Raw genomic sequence first — 20,161 nt, 5'->3', positions numbered from 1 at the left:
TGCAGGAGGGAAAATGTTTGGATTTATTTGCTGGGCTCCCTCTTGCCCGAGGGCCTCAATGAAGAACTTGATGTTCTTAGTATTATGGGACATCATATTGTAAGTCTTTCTATATATATTTTTTGAGTCCTTTGGCTATATTGATAGTACTATAGCACTACATCAATAGAACTGCCAATTGACAGCTATATGTATGAACATGTACACGTGATGGAATGATTCAAATACATGTACCCAAACACCAAACGGATCACATTTGTCGCTCCATAGCGTTGATCTCTGTGGTACATTCTAAATGGGATGCCCCTGTATCGAGGGAACTATTACTTCTTTCATTGGACCTTCATAAGGCCTTTGATAGCTTAAATTGGGACTAATTATTTACTATCCTAGAGGCTTTCGGATTTGGCTCTACCTTTATCTTATTGCTTAAACAACTTTATAGTAACCCGTCTTTGAGACTCGCTTGATCACAGATTGGAGTAAGGGGTCGATCCCGACCCCTTACCACGTGATCAGCTGTCAGGCAATGACAGCTGATCATGTGATGTAAACAGAGCCGGTAATCGGCTATTTTTTCTCCTCGCGCTGACAGCGCGAGGAGAAAGAAAAAAAACGATCACCGACAGCAGTGAGAGGGATCACAGCTGCCACCAGCTCCTCAGTGCCCACCTGTGCCACCAACAGTACACAATAGTGCCGCCTACCAGTGCCCACCAGTGCCACCTATCATTGCCCACAATCAGTGCCTCATCAACAGTACTGCACATCCGTGCCCATTAGTGTCACATACCAGTGCCCATCAGTGCCACCTATCAGTGCCACCCATCAGTGCCATTGTCATGAAAGACGTCCTGTTAGCTCAGCCATCTGCGGAAGATCGGTTAACAGAACTACTGTCAATAGAGCCAGAGGACGCGTACGGAGGTGCGTTGGCGCGAACGGACGCATGCGGGTGCGCGATAATACGATCGGGTGTACGCGGATACACGATGATACGAACGGGCACGTACAATCGGTACTCGGGCGTGCACGGATGCGCGCAGACGTGCAGTGTGACAGCTTTTGGTGCCATTAGGCCTATTTAAAGGAGCCTGTCAGCATGCTTCCTTGCTGTCCGTTCTACAGCGTTCCCTGTGACCCTAGCTATCTAGTATACCTGCCTACCTGATTCCTGTTACCCGGCTTGTTCCCGACCTCTCCTGTTTGCTGCCAGTCCCCAACCTCGGCTTGTCTGAGGATTCTTCTGCCTCATCCTACAGTTGTTACCTGCCTGTCTGTTGCCGATTCGGTCCGTGCCCTGACTACTCTCCTGATTCCGTTCGGTACCTGCTCTGCTTGCCAGTGTTTGACCCGGCCTGTCTGACTTCGCTAGTGCTTCCAGTGGTACTACAGAACACCTCCCTGCTGCCTGTTGTTCCTGGGTTCCTGCTAGCTACAGTGCTTCTCTATTCAGTCAACAGTTCCAGTGTTCCTGCCAGAGTTCCGGTTCATCTACCAGTTGTTCCAGTGCTCCAGTTGTACTACAGAACACCTCCCTGCTGCCTGTTGTTCCTGAGTTCCTGCCAGCTACAGTACTTCTCTTCTCTATCAGCGGATCCAGTGTTCCTGTCAGTCCTCCTTCTGCTGCACCAGAGGTCCGGATCAGCTCTACACCTGCCACTTGCCAAGCACTTGTGGCCCCCTGTGCTCTTGAGTCCCTGTCTTCTCTATCAGGGGCTCTCGAGCCAGAGGCACACATGAGGCTACTCCCTGCATTCTGGGCTCCACCACTAGGTATGTGACAGTACCGGACAGCCATGTCTGAGCCCACGCAGGGAGCCTCTCCCATGGATGAACTCTGCCGCCATCTTGCTGGACTTACCCAGGCAGTAAAGAGCCTACAAGAAGGCTACACCCAGCTGGAAGGCCGAGTCCAGGCTCTAGCAGCTTCCACACCTCCAGTATCCGGGACTTCTGCTGCACCATCAGTGGTTATGTTGCCGCCTGAACCCAGGGTCCCCACGCCTGAAAGATTTTCGGGTAACCGGAGCAAATTCAGGTCCTTTCGCAACTCGTGTGAGCTCTTTTTTGCCCTTCAACCAAGGACTTTCTCCCTGGAGGCTACCAAAGTGGGGTTCGTGATCTCGCTGCTGACTGGCGAGCCCCAGTCCTGGGCCCATCGCTTATTAGAAAAGAAAGATACCTCACTTGATACCCTGGATACCTTCTTTCGGGCCATGTCATCACTATATGAAGACCCACAGCTGACCGCCACGGCAGAGGCAGCCTTGCACACCCTAAGGCAGGGCCGCAGACCTGTTGAGGACTATGTGTCGGAATTCAGACGCTGGAGTTCTGTCACAAATTGGAACAATGCCGCCCTACGGTATCAGTTCCGTATGGGCCTTTGAGAATCCTTGAAAGATGAACTAGCCTGAGTGGGTATTCCTGAGACTCCAGAGGACCTCATAGACCTTTCCATCCAAATAGACAGACGCCTGAGGGAACGACGTACGGAGCAATCTTCTGGTCCTGCTCGTCCTGTCTGGATGCTGCCCCGGGTGCCTAGTTCTCCCCACTCCGCTCCTCCAGCTTCTACTACCATGACCTCAGATACACCGGAACCAATGCAGCTGGGACTCTTACGGCCATCCCTCACTCCTGAAGAGCATCAACGCCGTCGGGCTGGTAACCTGTGCCTATACTGCGGGGAACCCGGACACTTTGTACGAACATGCCTGGCCAAGCTTCGTAAGTGCCTCTCTGTCTCTCCTGCTCTTACCCCAGCTGCACTGTATAATGTGTCTCACCTGGCTGTTCCGCTTCTTTTACAGCTCCCAGGAGGGAATATACCAACCAGCGCTATCATTGATTCCAGGGCCTGCAGTGGCTTTATAGACTTGTCCTTCGCTTCCAGACATCACATTCCCATCCGGCCCAGGGGGAAAGGACTTTCAGTATATCTGGCCGATGGTTCTACCCTCAGATCAGGAACAGTAACCCAGGAAATGGTACCCATGCTCACCACCATTGCTGGCATTCATCAAGAGCTACTTTGTCTGGATGTCATCGAATCTCCTCTATTCCCCATCATATTAGGCTCAAAGCCCATAACCCGCAAGTTGACTGGGCCTCAGGGAAAATTGAGTTTCCTTCCTCTTATTGCCACCAACACTGTCTACCAGAAGTTACCCAAGCTCCTTCTCCCCTGTTGTGCATGGAAACTGATGCCGAGACCTGTCAAGTTGTACCCGAAGTCTACCACAGTTTTCTGGACGTCTTCAGTCAAAAAGGGGCCGAGACCCTTCCTCCCCACCAGCCATATGACTGCCCGATTGAGCTCCTCCCAGGGGCAGAGATTCCTTTTGGGAGAATATTCCCTTTGTCAGAGTTAGAACTAGGAGTATTAAAAACCTACATTGATGACAATCTAAAGAAAGGCTTCATCTGACCTTCCACATCCCCGGCAGGAGCAGGAATCTTTTTTGTGGAAAAGAAAGACCATTCCTTGCGCCCTTGTGTGGATTATCGGGCACTCAATAAAATCACGATCAAGAACCGTTATCCCTTACTATTAGTGCTAGAACTTTTTCAGAGGCTGAGGTCTGCAGTAGTGTTTTCCAAATTGGATCTTCGTGGTGCCTACAACCTTGTCCGCATTCGCAAGGGAGACGAATGGAAGACTGCTTTCCGTACTCGGTTTGGGCACTTCGAATATTTAGTCATGCCTTTCGGACTTTGTAATGCTCCTGCTACATTTCAGCATTTTGTGAATAACATTTTCAGAGACTACCTTGACCTGTTCCTTGTTATTTATCTAGATGACATTCTAATCTTTACTTCTTCCCTAGTTGAACACCGTGAACATGTCAGAAACGTTTTGACCCGACTTCGCCTGCACGGCCTTTACGCCAAGCCTGAGAAATGTGTCTTCGAACAAGAGAGTATTCAGTTCCTTGGTCTTATTATTTCTGTGGAAGGCATCAAAATGGACCATCAGAATGTCTCCGCTATTCTGGACTGGCCCGCTCCTACTGACAAAAAGGGATTCAACGTTTCGTAGGATTTGCAAATTTTTATAGAAAATTCATCAAGGGATTTTCCACCATCATTTCTCCCATTACAAGATTAACCCAACAGGGCCTCAAATTCCACTGGCCTACGGAAGCTCAGATGGCCTTTACTACACTGAAGGATCTGTTTGTCTCAGCCTCAGTTTTAAAACATCCTGATTCCACATTGCCTTACATCCTGGAGGTGGACGCCTCGGAGATAGCGGTCGGTGCAGTACTTTCCCAAAGACAGGGGCCTAGGGCTCTTCTGCACCCAGTCGCTTTTTTTTCCCGTAAATTATCGGAAGCAGAAAGGAACTATGACGTGGGTGACCGAGAGTTGTTAGAGATCAAAGCTGCGCTGGAGGAATGGCGATACCTGTTGGACGGAGCAGCCCACCCGATTCTTGTTTATACAGATCACAAGAATCTGGAATATTTAAAGACTGCCAAGAGGTTGAAACCACGACAGGCCAGATGGGCACTGTTCTTTACTAGATTTTCTTTCCATATCACCTACCGTCCGGGGTCAAAAAATATCAAGCCTGACGCTCAAGCCTGACGCTCAGAAGCACCTTCTCCGCTAGATACCATCTTGTCCTCAGGGAACTTTCTGTTACTCCAAGGGGATCTACTGTCACAGATCAAGCAAGCCTCCAGGAACATTTCCACTCCACCTGATACAGCCCTACAGGCCAGAGATGATCTTCTTTGGTTTAGGGATAGGATCTTCGTACCTCAGGAGATGCGAACAGCAGCTCTTAGTTCTTGCCATGATCATATGTTAGCCGGCCATTTCGGAGTACATAAAACATCTGAACTTCTTCAGCGCACGTTCTGGTGGCCATCATTAAGAAAGGACTGTAAGGACTATGTGGAAGCATGTGCCACCTGTATTCAAAATAAAGGCAGCAAGTCTAAAGCCTGAGGCCTGTTGAAATCACTATCTGTCCCGGAGAAGCCATGGAGGATGATCTCCATTGATTTTATTGTTGAGCTGCCACCTTCTGAAGGCTACACTACGATCTTCGTAATAGTGGATAGATTATCCAAAATGGCACATTTCCTACCAATGAGGGGTACCCCTACTGCTGCTGAAACTGCCAGGACATATATTAAGGAGGTGGTGAGGCTTCATGGCATCCCTGCCAATATTACTTCTGATCGGGGGGTGCAATTCACCTCCAGGTTTTGGAGAGCTCTTTGTGAATCTCTGAAAATTGATCTTTCGTTCTCTTCTGCCTATTACCCCCAAACAAATGGCCAGACGGAGAGAACGAATCAGACACTGGAGCAGTATCTGCGCTGCTTTTCCTCGTTCTCCCAGGATGATTGGGCTCCACTTCTTCCCCTTGCCGAATTTGCATACAATAACTCTGTTCATTCCGCTACAAAGAAAACACCATTTTTTGCAAATTATGGGTTCCATCCTCTGTTTTTGTCCACTAACATCCCGGAGTGTCCAGTACCAGCTGTTCAAGAAAACCTTAACTTCTTCGAATCAAATAATAAGCTTCTGCAGGAGACTATGGCAAGGACCCAGAACTACAACAAAGAAGTGTTTGACAAGAAGAGAAGGGGGGAGCTTGATCTTAAACCTGGAGATTTGGTTTGGCTATCCAATTTGAATCTAAGACTGGCTTGTCCTTCCAAAAAATTGGGTCCCAAGTTCGTGGGTCCCTTTCCAGTGATAAGAAAAATTAATAATGTGGCCTACGAACTAAAGTTACCAGAATCATTCCGGATTCACCCGATCTTTCATGTTGCCCTACTCAAACCCGCAGTTCCTGATCCTTTTGTCAACTGGAGGGTCAATCCCCCTGAACCCGTGATCATTGATGGGGAAACCGAATATGAGGTTGAGTTCATTTCTGGATTGTAGGAAGAGACGTAACCAAGTCCAATTTTTGGTAAAATGGAAGGGGTACGGGCCTGAGGAAAACTCCTGTTAGCTCAGCCGTCAGCGGAAGATCGGTTAACAGAACTACTGTCAATAGAGCCAGAGGACGCGTGCGGAGATGCGTTGGCGCGAACGGACGCATGCGGGTGCGCGCTAATATGATCGGGTGTACGCGGATACACGATGATATGAACGGGCACGTACGATCGGTACTCGGGCGTGCACGTGGGTGCGCGCAGACGTGCAGTGTGACAGCTTTTGGCGCCATTAGGCCTATTTAAAGGAGCCTGTCAGCATGCTTCCTTGCTGTCCGGTCTACAGCGTTCCCTGTGACCCTAGCTATCTAGTATACCTAGCTATCTAGTCCCTGTTTTCTCTATCAGGGGCTCTCGAGCCAGAGGCACACGAGAGGCCACCACTAGGTACGTGACAGCCATCTTATCAGTGCCGCCTTATCTGTGCCCATCAGTGCCGCCTTAACTGTGCCCATCAGTGCCCACCAGTGCAGTCTATCAGTGCCCATCAGTGCATATCAATGAAGGAGAAAAATTACCTGTTAACAAAATTTTCTAACAAACTATGAAACATGATTTTTTTTTCAAAATTTTCCATCTTTTTTTGTTTAGCAAAAAATAAAAATCCCAGCTGTGATTAAATACCACCAAAAGAAAGCTCTATTTGTGTGAAAAAATGATAAAAATTTAATTTGGGTACAGTGTTGTATGACTGCACAATTGTCATTCAAAGTGCGTCAGCGCTGAAAGCTGAAAATTGGTCTGGGCAGGAGGGGGTTTTAAGTGCCCAGTAAGCAAGTGGTTACATTTTTTTTTTTGTGACTGCCTGGGGGGGGGGTTGGTACCTGTGCGCCCCCTATGGACAGCCGCCACTGCTTGTTATCTTTTCCAGTGGTTGGCGGCTACACTGGGTCCTAGCTTTTATATTTTCCAGGATCTGTATACCCACGTATATGGCTGATAGTTCTTGGCGCTCAAGTAACTCTGTGTTTGCTATTTGTTGGATTGTTCATAGCAGCTTACTGACAGTCACGTGGTTTTACCTGCATTGCACTTTATGTAATATACAATGTAGATACCATTGTGAAAAGCTCAAATTATATTCTATAAGCACTATTGTATGTTATTTTTATTGTTTGCAGTTTGCGTTTTTTCTGAAGGGTAGACTTCATATATTAGAATTGAATCATAATTTGTTTTTGTTTTTTTATTTTTTCTTGCGATGGCCACGGACAGGTCCAACCGGTTACAATCTATTTTTGAAAGTATTGACCTATTTAGGATTTGCAATTCCAATGACGTCATTACTAACATATCAACTCCAGATACCAATGTACCTCCTCATACTGAAGCCTTTGAAAGATGAGAAAGGCATTCCTTAGATTGCAGGATGCTAAACAATACGAGAATGCCCAATGGTGGGACCTCGCATTTTTAAAAAAAATCTTGAACTAGGAATCACCGGCAGGGGTCTTTGTATCAAGAAACAATGTAGTTTCTTGGACAAGGACCTCACTAAAGAGTGGCATATGATCTCAGAATTTTGTACAACCAAATGGATTCAAATTTTGGTACAAACTAAAGGCTGCAGAACAACAGGTGCTTGAAAGGGATCAGGCGGCTCAGGCCTTTGGCTCATCTTGCCTTTTTCTTTAAATTGACACAGGTCCAAGATAGTAATATCAAAAAGGATGAGGACAACATGATTTTGAAAAAAACAAGAAATTAGAGACATTACGGATTACAAGACAGGACAAGTTTTTGGGTGGAAACGCTCCACACAAGATCCAGTGGTTGACACAACACAGTTTAGACATGGGCCGAGTACTGACCCACCTCGGCCCATGCCTAATACTAGTAATAAGAATAAGAAAAATGGAGATAAAAATAAAAACAAAAGTAAATATAAGAATAATAAACACAAACCAAAAAAATATGCATACACATAGATATCACTCTAGCCCTGTTAAACCCTTGCAGCAGGAACCAGGCCCGACTCTTGGCTCCAATATATCCGCTACTAACATTCCATCACAACCGATATCGGTTCAAATGATATCTTTCACCACTTTAGAAACAAGGTCCCAGGGCCGATCCTAGGGTCACAGACGCCTGGGTGCAGAAATATTTCTTGCGCCCTCACGTGGGTGTGGTCATCTTACCAACTCCTCCCCTTTACAAATGTTTCTATGGCAATGACTCAAACACAGAGATGTTCCCCTAAGAACTCTTCGTTACCCTGGGATCCTCCCATGATCTTTTAACAATAAAGAAAATACAGGAAGAGCGTACATTAATGAGACCTGGAGCGGAGTCTCTCTGATGCACACAGAGAGGGTTTCTGTTAGAGAATCTGTTAGGAAGAGCCCCCAGACATAGTACAGGAGATGGTCAGAGACTGCAGACATAATACAGAAGATGGTCAGAGACTGCAGACATGGTACAGGAGATGGTCAGAGACTGCAGACATACTGCAGGAGATGGTCAGAGACTGCAGACATACTACAGGAGATGGTCAGAGACTGCACACATGATACAAGAGATGATCAGAGACTGCAGACATACTACAGGAGACGGTCAGGGACTGGAGATATAATACAGGAGATGGTCAGAGACTGCAGACATAGTACAGGAGATGGTCAGAGACTGGAGATATAATACAGGCGATGGTCAGAGACTGCAGACATAGTACAGGAGATGGTCAGAGACTGCAGACATACTACAGGAGACGGTCAAAGACTGCAGATATAATACAGGAGATGGTCAGAGACTGCAGACATAATACAGGAGATGGTCAGTGACTGCAGACATGATACAAGAGATAGTCAGAGACTGCAGACATACTACAGGAGATGGTCAGAGACTGCAGACATAATACAAGAGATGGTCAGTGTTAGGTACCAGGTAGTTGAGCCTGACTGGTAGAAGAAGACCTCTCCTAAATGCTGGTTCAGGAGCCACTGGAGTGGGAACAGTGGTCTCTTGAGCACAGTGGGTAGAAATGCCTGGTGCGGGTCCTTGCGGTGGCTGACACAGGAGCTGGGAAGACGTCCCTCCGGGATGGCTGAGCTGCGGATGCAGGCAGGTAGAAGATATGGCCGCAGCAGAACCTGGAGCTGGAAGAGCAAGCTGGAAGCAGCGTCACAGGACACAGGCAAAGCAGAGTCAGACAATCCGTTTGGCAGGAGATCAGGCAGGTATATGGCAGGAGGGATGATCACAGAATGGTCAGGCAAGCAGGCAGGCAGAGGTTCGGCAACGGGTCACAAGATATAAGCAGAGTCAGGCAAGCCAGGTTGGAGATAGAAGAATAGCCAAACGTAGCTGGGTCAATAGCAAATAACAACAACAGGCAGGATACAGGAACTCATGGGCAGAGCTGCAGACGAACAGCACCTGATGGAAGCATCTGACAACCTTTTAAAGAGTCCTTGGTGCCAATCAGCGCTAGCGCGCACGGGCGCATGCATGTTCGCCCGACGGGCACCGGCACGTCCCTGACAGTCAGAGACTGCAGACATGACACAAGAGATGGTCAGAGACTGCAGACATAATACAAGAGATGGTCAGAGACTGCAGACATGATACAAGAGATGGTCAGAGACTGCGGACATAATACAAGAGATGGTCAGAGACTGCAGACATACTACAGGAGATGGTCAGAGACTGCAGACATGATACAGGAGATAGGTAGATGGTAGGTGGTGTGTCCTAATAGATATGGCACCTCATCCCAGTTAAAAGAAAAATCCCACGGGATGCATCAGGTCCTTGTTGCCCTGCCATTGAGAGATGACTGCACCCACGGCCACTTCGGAAGCATCAACCTCCAGAATGAAGGGTAAAGATGGGTCAGGGTGGCTGAGGATCGGAGCTGAAGTGAAGCGCCTTTTCAATTCTTCAAAGGCCTCCTGAGCCTCCGGACTCCAGTGAAAACGACAGTTCTGCTTGGTTAACTGCATGATGGGTGAAATGATGGCAGAAAATCCCTTAATAAATTTCCTATAGAAATTTGCGAATCCAATGAAGCGCTGCACGCCCTTCTTGTCCAGAGGGGCTGGCCAATCTAGCACGGTGGACACCTTCTGAGGGTCCATTTTGATGCCAGTTGGGGAGATCACTAACCCCAAAAACGGAATGTCCTCTTGTTTGAATTCGCACTTCTCCGCTTTAGCATACAGTCCGTGCAAACGAAGACGGCCCAAGACTCTGCGGACATGTTCCCGATGTTGATCAAGTGAACTGGAAAAAATTAAAATGTCATCCAAGTAGACGATTACAAAGATGTCCAGGAAGTCTCTGAATACGTCGTTGACCAGATGCTGGAATGTGGCAGGGGCATTGCATAGGCCGAAGGGCATGACTAAATACTCGTAGTGCCCAAACCGGGTCCGGAAAGCCGTCTTCCATTCATCGTCCGCCCGGATGCGGACCGGGTTGTAGGCTCCTCTTAAATCCAGCTTGGTGAAGATGGTGGCAGACCTCTTCTTCTGAAACAATTCAGGTATCATGGGCAACGGGTAGCGTTTTTTAACCGTGACTTTGTTTAACTCTCGATAGTCCACACATGGACGAAGAGTCTGATCTTTCTTGGAGACGAAAAATATTCCGGCACCAGCTGGGGAGGTAGAAGGTCGAATAAAGCCCTTTTTGAGATTCTCATCAATGTATAGCTTGAGTGTTTCTTGCTCTTTTTCAGATGACAGGAACATGCCCCCGAAAGGAATCTCGGCCCCAGGGAGCAGTCAATTGGGCAATCTTAAGGACGATGGGGTGGCAGGGAGTCCGCTCCCTTCTTACTGAATACATCTGCAAACTCCCTGTAGACCTCTGGTATGGTTTGAAGCAGATCTTGGTCAATGTCCATGCAAAGTAAGGTGGTAGCAGATTTGGAGGGTTCAGGTAAACAATGTCTTTGGCAATAGGGTGACAAAAACTTGACTTCATCGGTAGTCCAATTAACATGGGAGTTATGGGCATGCCCAAAATGATCGGGAATAATGGAGAGGAGCTAATGTCCAGAGTTAGGATTTCTTTATGCTGGGATAAACAGGTGGCAGACAGAGGAAGGGTTTCTTGAGAGACTTGTCCTGACCTTATGTGGGACCCATCGGCCAGAAAAACTGAGAGTTTATGAGTCTTGGCTTTCAGGGGAAGATCTTGTTGAGTAGCAAAGGCAGAGTCAATAAAGCAGCTACATGCCCCAGAATCAATGATGGCGTTGACCTGAATCATTCTTCCCTGGAGCTGTAACGAGAGAGGGAGAGCAAGTTGAGTTGCATTGGTGGTTAAAGCGGATAAACTGGCCAGTGTAGAAGAAAAGCACTTACGGGTCTTGACTGGGCAGTTGTTCACATAGTGGCCTGCTCCACCACAGTAGAGACAGAGGTTTAGCTGGCGTGTGCGCGCCCGTTCTTCTGGGGGTGGAGTAGAACGTATTAGTCCTAGCTGCATTGGTTCAGGAGCATCAGGTGTTGGGGTGGCTGGGTTTGTACAGGCAGGAGGTAGGTATCGGGAGGCAGGAGCCGGAACTCTTGCAGTCATCCACATTGAGCGTGTTTGCTGGGAGGGTTCAGACCGGCGTTCACGAAGGCATCGGTCAATCTGGATTGTTAGGGCAATAAGTTCCTCAAGGGTATCGGGCATCCCAACCCGAGCAAGCTCATCCTTTAGACTCTCGGATAACCCCATGCGGAATTGATGGCATAAAGCTGCATTGTTCCATTGAGTGTCCGCGCTCCAGCGTCGAAAGTCCGTGACATAGTCCTCGGCCGTCTGCGGCGTTGCTGGAGCGCGAACAGAGCTGACTAGGCTGTGGCAGTCCGCTGAGGATCCTCGTACAACTGGGCCATGGCTTCAAAGAAAGAGGGCAAGGACTGGATCTGTACATAGTCAGTTTCAAGCAGGCTGCAGACATAGTACAGGAGATGGTCAGAGACTGCAGACATACTACAGGAGATGGTCAGAGACTGCAGACATGATACAGGAGATAGGTAGATGGTAGGTGGTGTGTCCTAATAGATACGGCACCTCATCCCAGTTAAAAGAATTCTCAAGATGGGGAAAAGAGGGGGGATGGGATTATTGCGGTGCCACCAATAAGATCATCTTACTTATTTTATTTAGTTTTAAAGAGAGCTAAAAATTGTACATTAAACATACATACATGAAAAAATCTCAAGAACACAAAAACAAAAGTGCAGTTCAAAATATTGACCGTCACCAATGATGTTAAAGGGTGATCGTAGTCATTTATTCCCAACTAGTTTCGCCAAAACATTGGCTTCATCAGGGGGGTATATAGATATAATGCAAAGAATAAAACCACTGAAACAAAGAAAAAAGGGGTGTATTATTAAATCCACATAATCTTGCAGCGTTGAGGTAAACCATCACATCGCAAAGCGGTCAAGTTGCTGTTCAACCATATCCCCGGTCCCCCAGTCCCCCAGTCCCCACACCCAGAACATACCATGCAGGAATTCCAGGACACAAGGGAGACACCACTAGAGCACTGGGAATGGTAGTCACACTCAGCCCAGTAATTGGCTACAGGGGAATTAGAAGGCGCCTAAAAAATGAAAATTAGCATATAAGTATTCAGAAATTCAGCCTCAATTACATACCCTAATTATATGCAAAAACGAAGCACTCGATGTTGCGTGAAAAAGATTTAATATACTGAAAAAGGCTTACCAAAAATGCATATAGCTGGAAGTAAAAATGCATCCTATAAGTGAGGTTCCGCCAGTGTATGGGCTGAACATTGGAACCTCCCCAGCATATCCTTCAGATAACACCGGCTATGTTAGATGATCTAAAAATCAATACATGTGAAAATACTATCAGCGTAAAGCTCAGCCAATATAGCCACATGCGCCAGTAATAGTAAAAATGAAGACGCCGGCTAAGATGAAGGAAGATATAAAGTCTTTTACCTTTAACCACTTAAGGACCGCCTCACGCCGATGTACGTCGGCAAGGCGGCACGAGCAGGCAAAATCACGTACATGTACGTGATTTGCCTCCCGCGGGTGGGGGGTCCGATCGGACCCCCCCCGCCGCCCGAGGCGGTCCCGTTTGGTCCCCCGGCGATCGGAGATGAGGGGGAGGCCATCCGTTCGTGGCCCCCCCCTCGCGATCGCCGCCGGCCAATCAGATCACTTCCTTTGCTGCTGTATGCTAAACAGCAGCAAAGGAAATGATGTCATCTCTCCTCGGCTCGGTATTCCGTTGCAGCGCCGAGGAGAGAAGACATCAATGTGAGTGCACCAACACTACACAACACAGTAGAACATGCCAGGCATACAAAACACCCCGATCGCCCCCCGATCCCCCCCCAATCACCCCCCCTCCCTGTCACAAACTGACACCAGCAGTTTTTTGTTTTTTTTTTCTGATTACTGCATTGGTGTCAGTTTGTGACAGTTACAGTGTTGGAACAGTGAGTATTACCCCCCTTTAGGTCTAGGATACCCCCCTAACCCCCCCTAATAAAGTTTTAACCCCTTGATCACCCCCTGTCACCAGTGTTGCTAAGCGATCATTTTTCTGATCGCTGTATTAGTGTCGCTGGTGACGCTAGTTAGTGAGGTAAATATTTAGGTTCGCCGTCAGCGTTTTATAGTGACAGGGACCCCCATATACTATCTAATAAATGTTTTAACCCCTTGATTGCCCCCTAGTTAACCCTTTCACCACTGATCACCGTATAACCGTTACGGGTGACGCTGGTTAGTTCGTTTATTTTTTATAGTGTCAGGGAACCCGCCGTTTATTACCGAATAAAGGTTTAGCCCCCCGATCGCCCGGCGGTGATATGCGTCGCCCCAGGCAGCGTCAGATTACGCAGCATGCGCCTCCCTTAGTGGTATAGTATCTGAACGGATCAATATCTGATCCGATCAGATCTATACTAGCGTCCCCAGCAGTTTAGGGTTCCCAAAAACGCAGTGTTAGCGGGATCAGCCCAGATACCTGCTAGCACCTGCGTTTTGCCCCTCCGCCCAGCCCACCCAAGTGCAGTATCGATCGATCACTGTCACTTACAAGGCACTAAACGCATAACTGCAGCGTTCGCAGAGTCAGGCCTGATCCCTGCGATCGCTAACAGTTTTTTTGGTAGCATTTTGGTGAACTGGCAAGCACCAGCCCCAGGCAGCGTCAGGTTAGCGCCAGTACCGCTAACACCCACGCACGCACCGTACACCTCCCTTAGTGGTATAGTATCTGATCGGATCAATATCTGATCCGATCAGATCTATACTAGCGTCCCCAGCAGTTTAGGGTTCCCAAAAACGCAGTGTTAGCGGGATCAGCCCAGATACCTGCTAGCACCTGCGTTTTGCCCCTCCGCCCGGCCCAGCCCAGCCCACCCAAGTGCAGTATCGATCGATCACTGTCACTTACAAAACACTAAATGCATAACTGCAGCGTTCGCAGAGTCAGGCCTGATCCCTGCGATCGCTAACAGTTTTTTTGGTAGCGTTTTGGTGAACTAGCAAGCACCAGCCCCAGGCAGCGTCAGGTTAGCGCCAGTACCGCTAACACCCACGCACACACCATACACCTCCCTTAGTGGTATAGTATCTGATCGGATCAATATCTGATCCGATCAGATCTATACTAGCGTCTCCAGCAGTTTAGGGTTCCCAAAAACGCAGTGTTAGCGGGATCAGCCCAGATACCTGCTAGCACCTGCGTTTTGCCCCTCCGCCCAGCCCAACCCAGCCCACCCAAGTGCAGTATCGATCGATCACTGTCACTTACAAAACACTAAACGCATAACTGCAGCGTTCGCAGAGTCAGGCCTGATCCCTGCGATCGCTAACAGTTTTTTTTTGTAGCGTTTTGGTGAACTGGCAAGCACCAGCGGCCTAGTACACCCCGGTCGTAGTCAAACCAGCACTGCAGTAACACTTGGTGACGTGGCGAGTCCCATAAGTGCAGTTCAAGCTGGTGAGGTGGCAAGCACAAGTAGTGTCCCGCTGCCACCAAGAAGACAAACACAGGCCCGTCGTGCCCATAGTGCCCTTCCTGCTGCATTCGCCAATCCTAATTGGGAACCCACCACTTCTGCAGCGCCCGTACTTCCCCCATTCACATCCCCAACCAAATGCAGTCGGCTGCATGAGAGGCATTTTCTTTATGTCCTCCCGAGTACCCCTACCCAACGAACCCCCCCAAAAAAGATGTCGTTTCTGCAGCAAGCGCGGATATAGGCGTGACACCCGCTATCATTGTCCCTCCTGTCCTGACAATCCTGGTCTTTGCATTGGTGAATGTTTTGAACGCTACCATTCACTAGTTGAGTATTAGCGTAGGGTACAGCATTCCACAGACTAGGCACACTTTCACAGGGTCTCCCAAGATGCCATCGCATTTTGAGAGACCCGAACCTGGAACCGGTTACCTTTATAAAAGTTAGTTACAAAAAAAGTGTAAAAAAAAAAATATATATAAAATAAAAAAAAAATTGTTGTCGTTTTATTGTTCTCTCTCTCTATTCTCTCTCTCTATTGTTCTGCTCTTTTTTACTGTATTCTATTCTGCAATGTTTTATTGTTATTATGTTTTATCATGTTTGTTTTTCAGGTATGTAATTATTTATACTTTACCGTTTACTGTGCTTTATTGTTAACCATTTTTTTGTCTTCAGGTACGCCATTCACGACTTTGAGTGGTTATACCAGAATGATGCCTGCAGGTTTAGGTATCATCTTGGTATCATTCTTTTCAGCCAGCGGTCGGCTTTCATGTAAAAGCAATCCTAGCGGCTAATTAGCCTCTAGACTGCCTTTACAAGCCGTGGGAGGGAATGCCCCCCCCACCGTCTTCCGTGTTTTTCTCTGGCTCTCCTGTCTCAACAGGGAACCTGAGAATGCAGCCCGTGATTCAGCCAGCTGACCATAGAGCTGATCAGAGACCAGAGTGGCTCCAAACATCTCTATGGCCTAAGAAACCGGAAGCTACGAGCATTTTATGACTTAGATTTCGCCGGATGTAAATAGCGCCATTGGGAAATTGGGGAAGCATTTTATCACACCGATCTTGGTGTGGTCAGATGCTTTGAGGGCAGAGGAGAGATCTAGGGTCTAATAGACCCCAATTTTTTCAAAAAAGAGTACCTGTCACTACCTATTGCTATCATAGGGGATATTTACATTCCCCGAGATAACAATAAAAATGATAAAAAAAAAAAAAATGAAAGGAACAGTTTAAAAATAAGATAAAAAAGCAAAAAAATAATAAAGAAAAAAAAAAAAAAAAAAGCACCCCTGTCGCCCCCTGCTCTTGCGCTAAGGCGAACGCAAGCGGCGGTCTGTCGTCAAACGTAAACAGCAATTGCACCATGCATGTGAGGTATCACCGCGAAGGTCAGATCGAGGGCAGTAATTTTAGCAGTAGACCTCCTCTGTAAATCTAAAGTGGTAACCTGTAAAGGCTTTTAAAGGCTTTTAAAAATGTATTTATTTTGTTGCCACTGCACGTTTGTGCGCAATTGTAAAGCATGTCATGTTTGGTATCTATGTACTCGGCCTAAGATCATCTTTTTTATTTCATGAAACATTTGGGCAATATAGTGTGTTTTAGTGCATTAAAATTTAAAAAAGTGTGTTTTTTCCCCAAAAAATGCGTTTGAAAAATCGCTGCGCAAATACTGTGCGAAAAAAAAAAATGAAACACCCACCATTTTAATCTGTAGGGCATTTGCTTTAAAAAAATATATAATGTTTGGGGGTTCAAAGTTATTTTCTTGCAAAAAAAAATAACTTTTTCATGTAAACAATAAGTGTCAGAAAGGGCTTTGTCTTCAAGTGGTTAGAAGAGTGGGTGATGTGTGACATACGCTTCTAAATGTTGTGCATAAAATGCCAGGACAGTTCAAAACCCCCCCAAATGACCCCATTTTGGAAAGTAGACACCCCAAGCTATTTGCTGAGAGGCATGTCGAGTCCATGGAATATTTTATATTGCGACACAAGTTGCGGGAAAGAGACAAATTTTTTTTTTTTTTTTTGCACAAAGTTGTCACTAAATGATATATTGCTCAAACATGCCATGGGAATATGTGAAATTACACCCCAAAATACATTCTGCTGCTTCTCCTGAGTATGGGGATACCACATGTGTGAGACTTTTTTGGGAGCCTAGCCGCGTACGGGACCCCGAAAACCAAGCACCGCCTTCAGGCTTTCTAAGGGCGTGAATTTTTGATTTCACTCTTCACTGCCTATCACAGTTTCGGAGGCCATGGAAAGCCCAGGTGGCACAAACCCCCCCCAAATGACCCCATTTTGGAAAGTAGACACCCAAAGCTATTTGCTGAGAGGTATAGTGAGTATTTTGCAGACCTCACTTTTTGTCACAAAGTTTTGAAATTTGAAAAAAGAAAAAAAAAAAATGTTTTTTCTTGTCTTTCTTCATTTTCAAAAACAAATGAGAGCTGCAAAATACTCACCATGCCTCTCAGCAAATAGCTTGGGGTGTCTACTTTCCAAAATGGGGTCATTTGGGGGGGTTTTGTGCCACCTGGGCATTCCATGGCCTCCGAAACGGTGATAGGCAGTGAAGAGTAAAATCAAAAATTCACGCCCTTAGAAATCCTGAAGGCGGTGATTGGTTTTCGGGGCCCCGTACGCGGCTAGGCTCCCAAAAAGTCCCACACATGTGGTATCCCCATACTCAGGAGAAGCAGCTAAATGTATTTTGGGGTGCAATTCCACATATGCCCATGGCCTGTGTGAGCAATATATCATTTAGTGACAACTTTGTGCAAAAAAAAAAAAAAAAGTGTCACATTCCCGCAACTTGTGTCAAAATATAAAATATTCCATGGACTCAATATGCCTCTCAGCAAATAGCTTGGGGTGTCTACTTTCCAAAATGGGGTCATTTGGGGGGGGTTTGTGCCACCTGGGCATTTTATGGCCTCCGAAACTGTGATAGGCAGTGAAGAGTGAAATCAAAAATTTACACCCTTAGAAATCCTGAAGGCGGTGATTGGTTTTCGGGGTCCCGTACGCGCCTAGGCTCCAAAAAAGTCCCACACATGTGGTATCCCCGTACTCAGGAGAAGCAGCTGAATGTATTTTGGGGTGCAATTCCACATAGGCCCATGGCCTGTGTGAGCAATATATCATTTAGTGACAACTTTTTGTAAATATTTTTTTTTTTTTTTGTCATTATTCAATCACTTGAGACAAAAAAAATAAATATTCAATGGGTTCAACATGCCTATCAGCAATTTCCTTCTACTTTCCAAAATGGGGTCATTTGTGGGGGTTTTGTACTGCCCTGCCATTTTAGCACCTCAAGAAATGACATAGGCAGTCATAAACTAAAAGCTGTGTAAATTCCAGAAAATGTACCCTAGTTTGTAGACGCTATAACTTTTGCGCAAACCAATAAATATACGCTTATTGACATTTTTTTTACCAAAGACATGTGGCCGAATACATTTTGGCCTAAATGTATGACTAAAATTGAGTTTATTGGATTTTTTTTATAACAAAAAGTAGAAAATATCATTTTTTTTCAAAATTTTCGGTCTTTTTCCGTTTGTAGCGCAAAAAATAAAAACTGCAGAGGTGATCAAATACCATCAAAAGAAAGCTCTATTTGTGGGAAGAAAAGGACGCAAATTTCGTTTGGGTACAGCATTGCATGATCGCGCAATTAAAAGTTAAAGCGACGCAGTGCCAAATTGGAAAAAGACCTCTGGTCCTTAGGCAGCATAATGGTCCGGGGCTCAAGTGGTTAACATATGTCACCAGTTCCCCATAGTGGTCCTGCAACAAAGGGATATAAGTTACTGAAATGTGGCTGCATTTAAAACCCCCACCTGATCAGCATGATGATAATCAGCCAATCAGGAGCGGACGAAAGGCGAACGGGGCGCATGCGCAGTGGCCAAAGTCATCTGCCTACATTTCCCATGAGTCCGAGCGTCGATCGCGTCACATGGCCGCAGTTGCCAGTGACGCGATCGATGGATGTAAATAGGCATCGGAGCTGTCCAAAGGAAGGGGGGAGGAAAGGGGGAATCCTCACAGCCATCCAAGGGAAAGGGGAGGAGGCGATGAGGTTGGCGTTGGATTGCTGCGATGGTCCTGGCCGAAGGGGCAGGCTGACGATGTAGTCAGCCCTTGGGCGTCCATGCAGCCAAAGGCTGTAGTGGAACAGACTCCCAGGCAATCTAGAGGCAACGCAACCAAACGCACTGGATCCTCATAGCAAACCCCGGGGGGGGGGGGGGGAAAGACCGAACGGGCCAGAGGCATAGGTGAGACAGCCCATACAGTGGATAGTTGGTATCACAACAGTAACCAAGATACGATGATATTGACAGAATGCCTGCAACAATACAAGTATAAGTGGGATGTCAGAAATGCACTAATTGAAACAGATATAATAGTTCAACAATAAATGATACATCTAACTTCAATTTTTCTCTACATGGATAATAATCATCAGATCAACAATTTGTTTACTACATCATGGTGACCAAAATTTCGATACTTACACAATAAAAGGGATGAGGTGCCGTATCTATTAGGACACACCACCTACCATCTACTTACCTATACTAGGTGTTTCAATACACCATATATTATTGGTGGTCTGTCCTTTTGGCTACAAACTAAATAGATTATCTATTGTGGTAACCAAATATAATTATTTTTATTTCCCTAGTGGTAAGAATTGTTCTTACAAATTGAATCATCAATTCTTATACTATTTTTTGAAAAGTATTTGTTATTAAAGCATTAACAATTAGTTTTGTTTCTATCAATTATCTCTTCTAACCAGCAGTGGGACAGGATGGCGGATTTTTGTGGTGAGGCCTTTGCGAACCTGATGACAAAGATCCGGTCATTTAAACGGAGGCCAATGTTTCTGATGATGAACTGGATCGTGCATTTATGAGACTGCAGCGTCTTCTTGAGAAAAAGGTACGCACATACTGGCACAAAGCCTATTTTGAAAAGTATTCCCTGAATGGCATAGTACCTTGGGGTTTGAGAATCCAAATCTTTCCCAATCTTAGGAAGATTACTGATTCTCTCAAACAGTCGTGGGAGCAAAATCTCCAAACTTGCTCCTTCGAAATGATTTCATTATTATGTAAACAATATGAATTTGAACTCAGTCAACTAGATGCAGAGATCAGTAATTGGTATGATGAATATAGTCTTGTTATTTCTTCTTCC

At 46.4% G+C, this 20,161-nt stretch overlaps 1 protein-coding gene across 4 annotated transcripts in view; it reads left to right on the top strand.

Annotated features, from left to right (window-relative positions):
- Positions 1–20,161, top strand: part of TGFBR1 (transforming growth factor beta receptor 1) — a 468,434-nt gene that overhangs the window by 381,272 nt on the left and 67,001 nt on the right. Inside the window, exon 9 of one of the 4 annotated variants that reach the window (XM_073630717.1) lies at positions 19,764–19,892. The exons of 2 other annotated variants lie outside the window; for them this stretch is intronic. In XM_073630717.1, coding sequence (XP_073486818.1) covers positions 19,764–19,877 — 114 coding nt within the window. In that variant the 3' untranslated portion in view covers positions 19,878–19,892. Of the gene's footprint in view, positions 1–19,760; positions 19,893–20,161 lie in introns of those variants that run through there. One more of the 4 variants, XM_073630716.1, reaches the window with a different exon arrangement.

This window comes from Aquarana catesbeiana, linkage group LG05 (genome assembly GCF_042186555.1).
Source record: "Aquarana catesbeiana isolate 2022-GZ linkage group LG05, ASM4218655v1, whole genome shotgun sequence".
Lineage (NCBI taxonomy): Eukaryota > Metazoa > Chordata > Amphibia > Anura > Ranidae > Aquarana > Aquarana catesbeiana.
The sequence above is the reverse complement of the archived record's forward strand: the minus strand, read 5'-3'. Positions and strand labels throughout refer to the sequence as shown.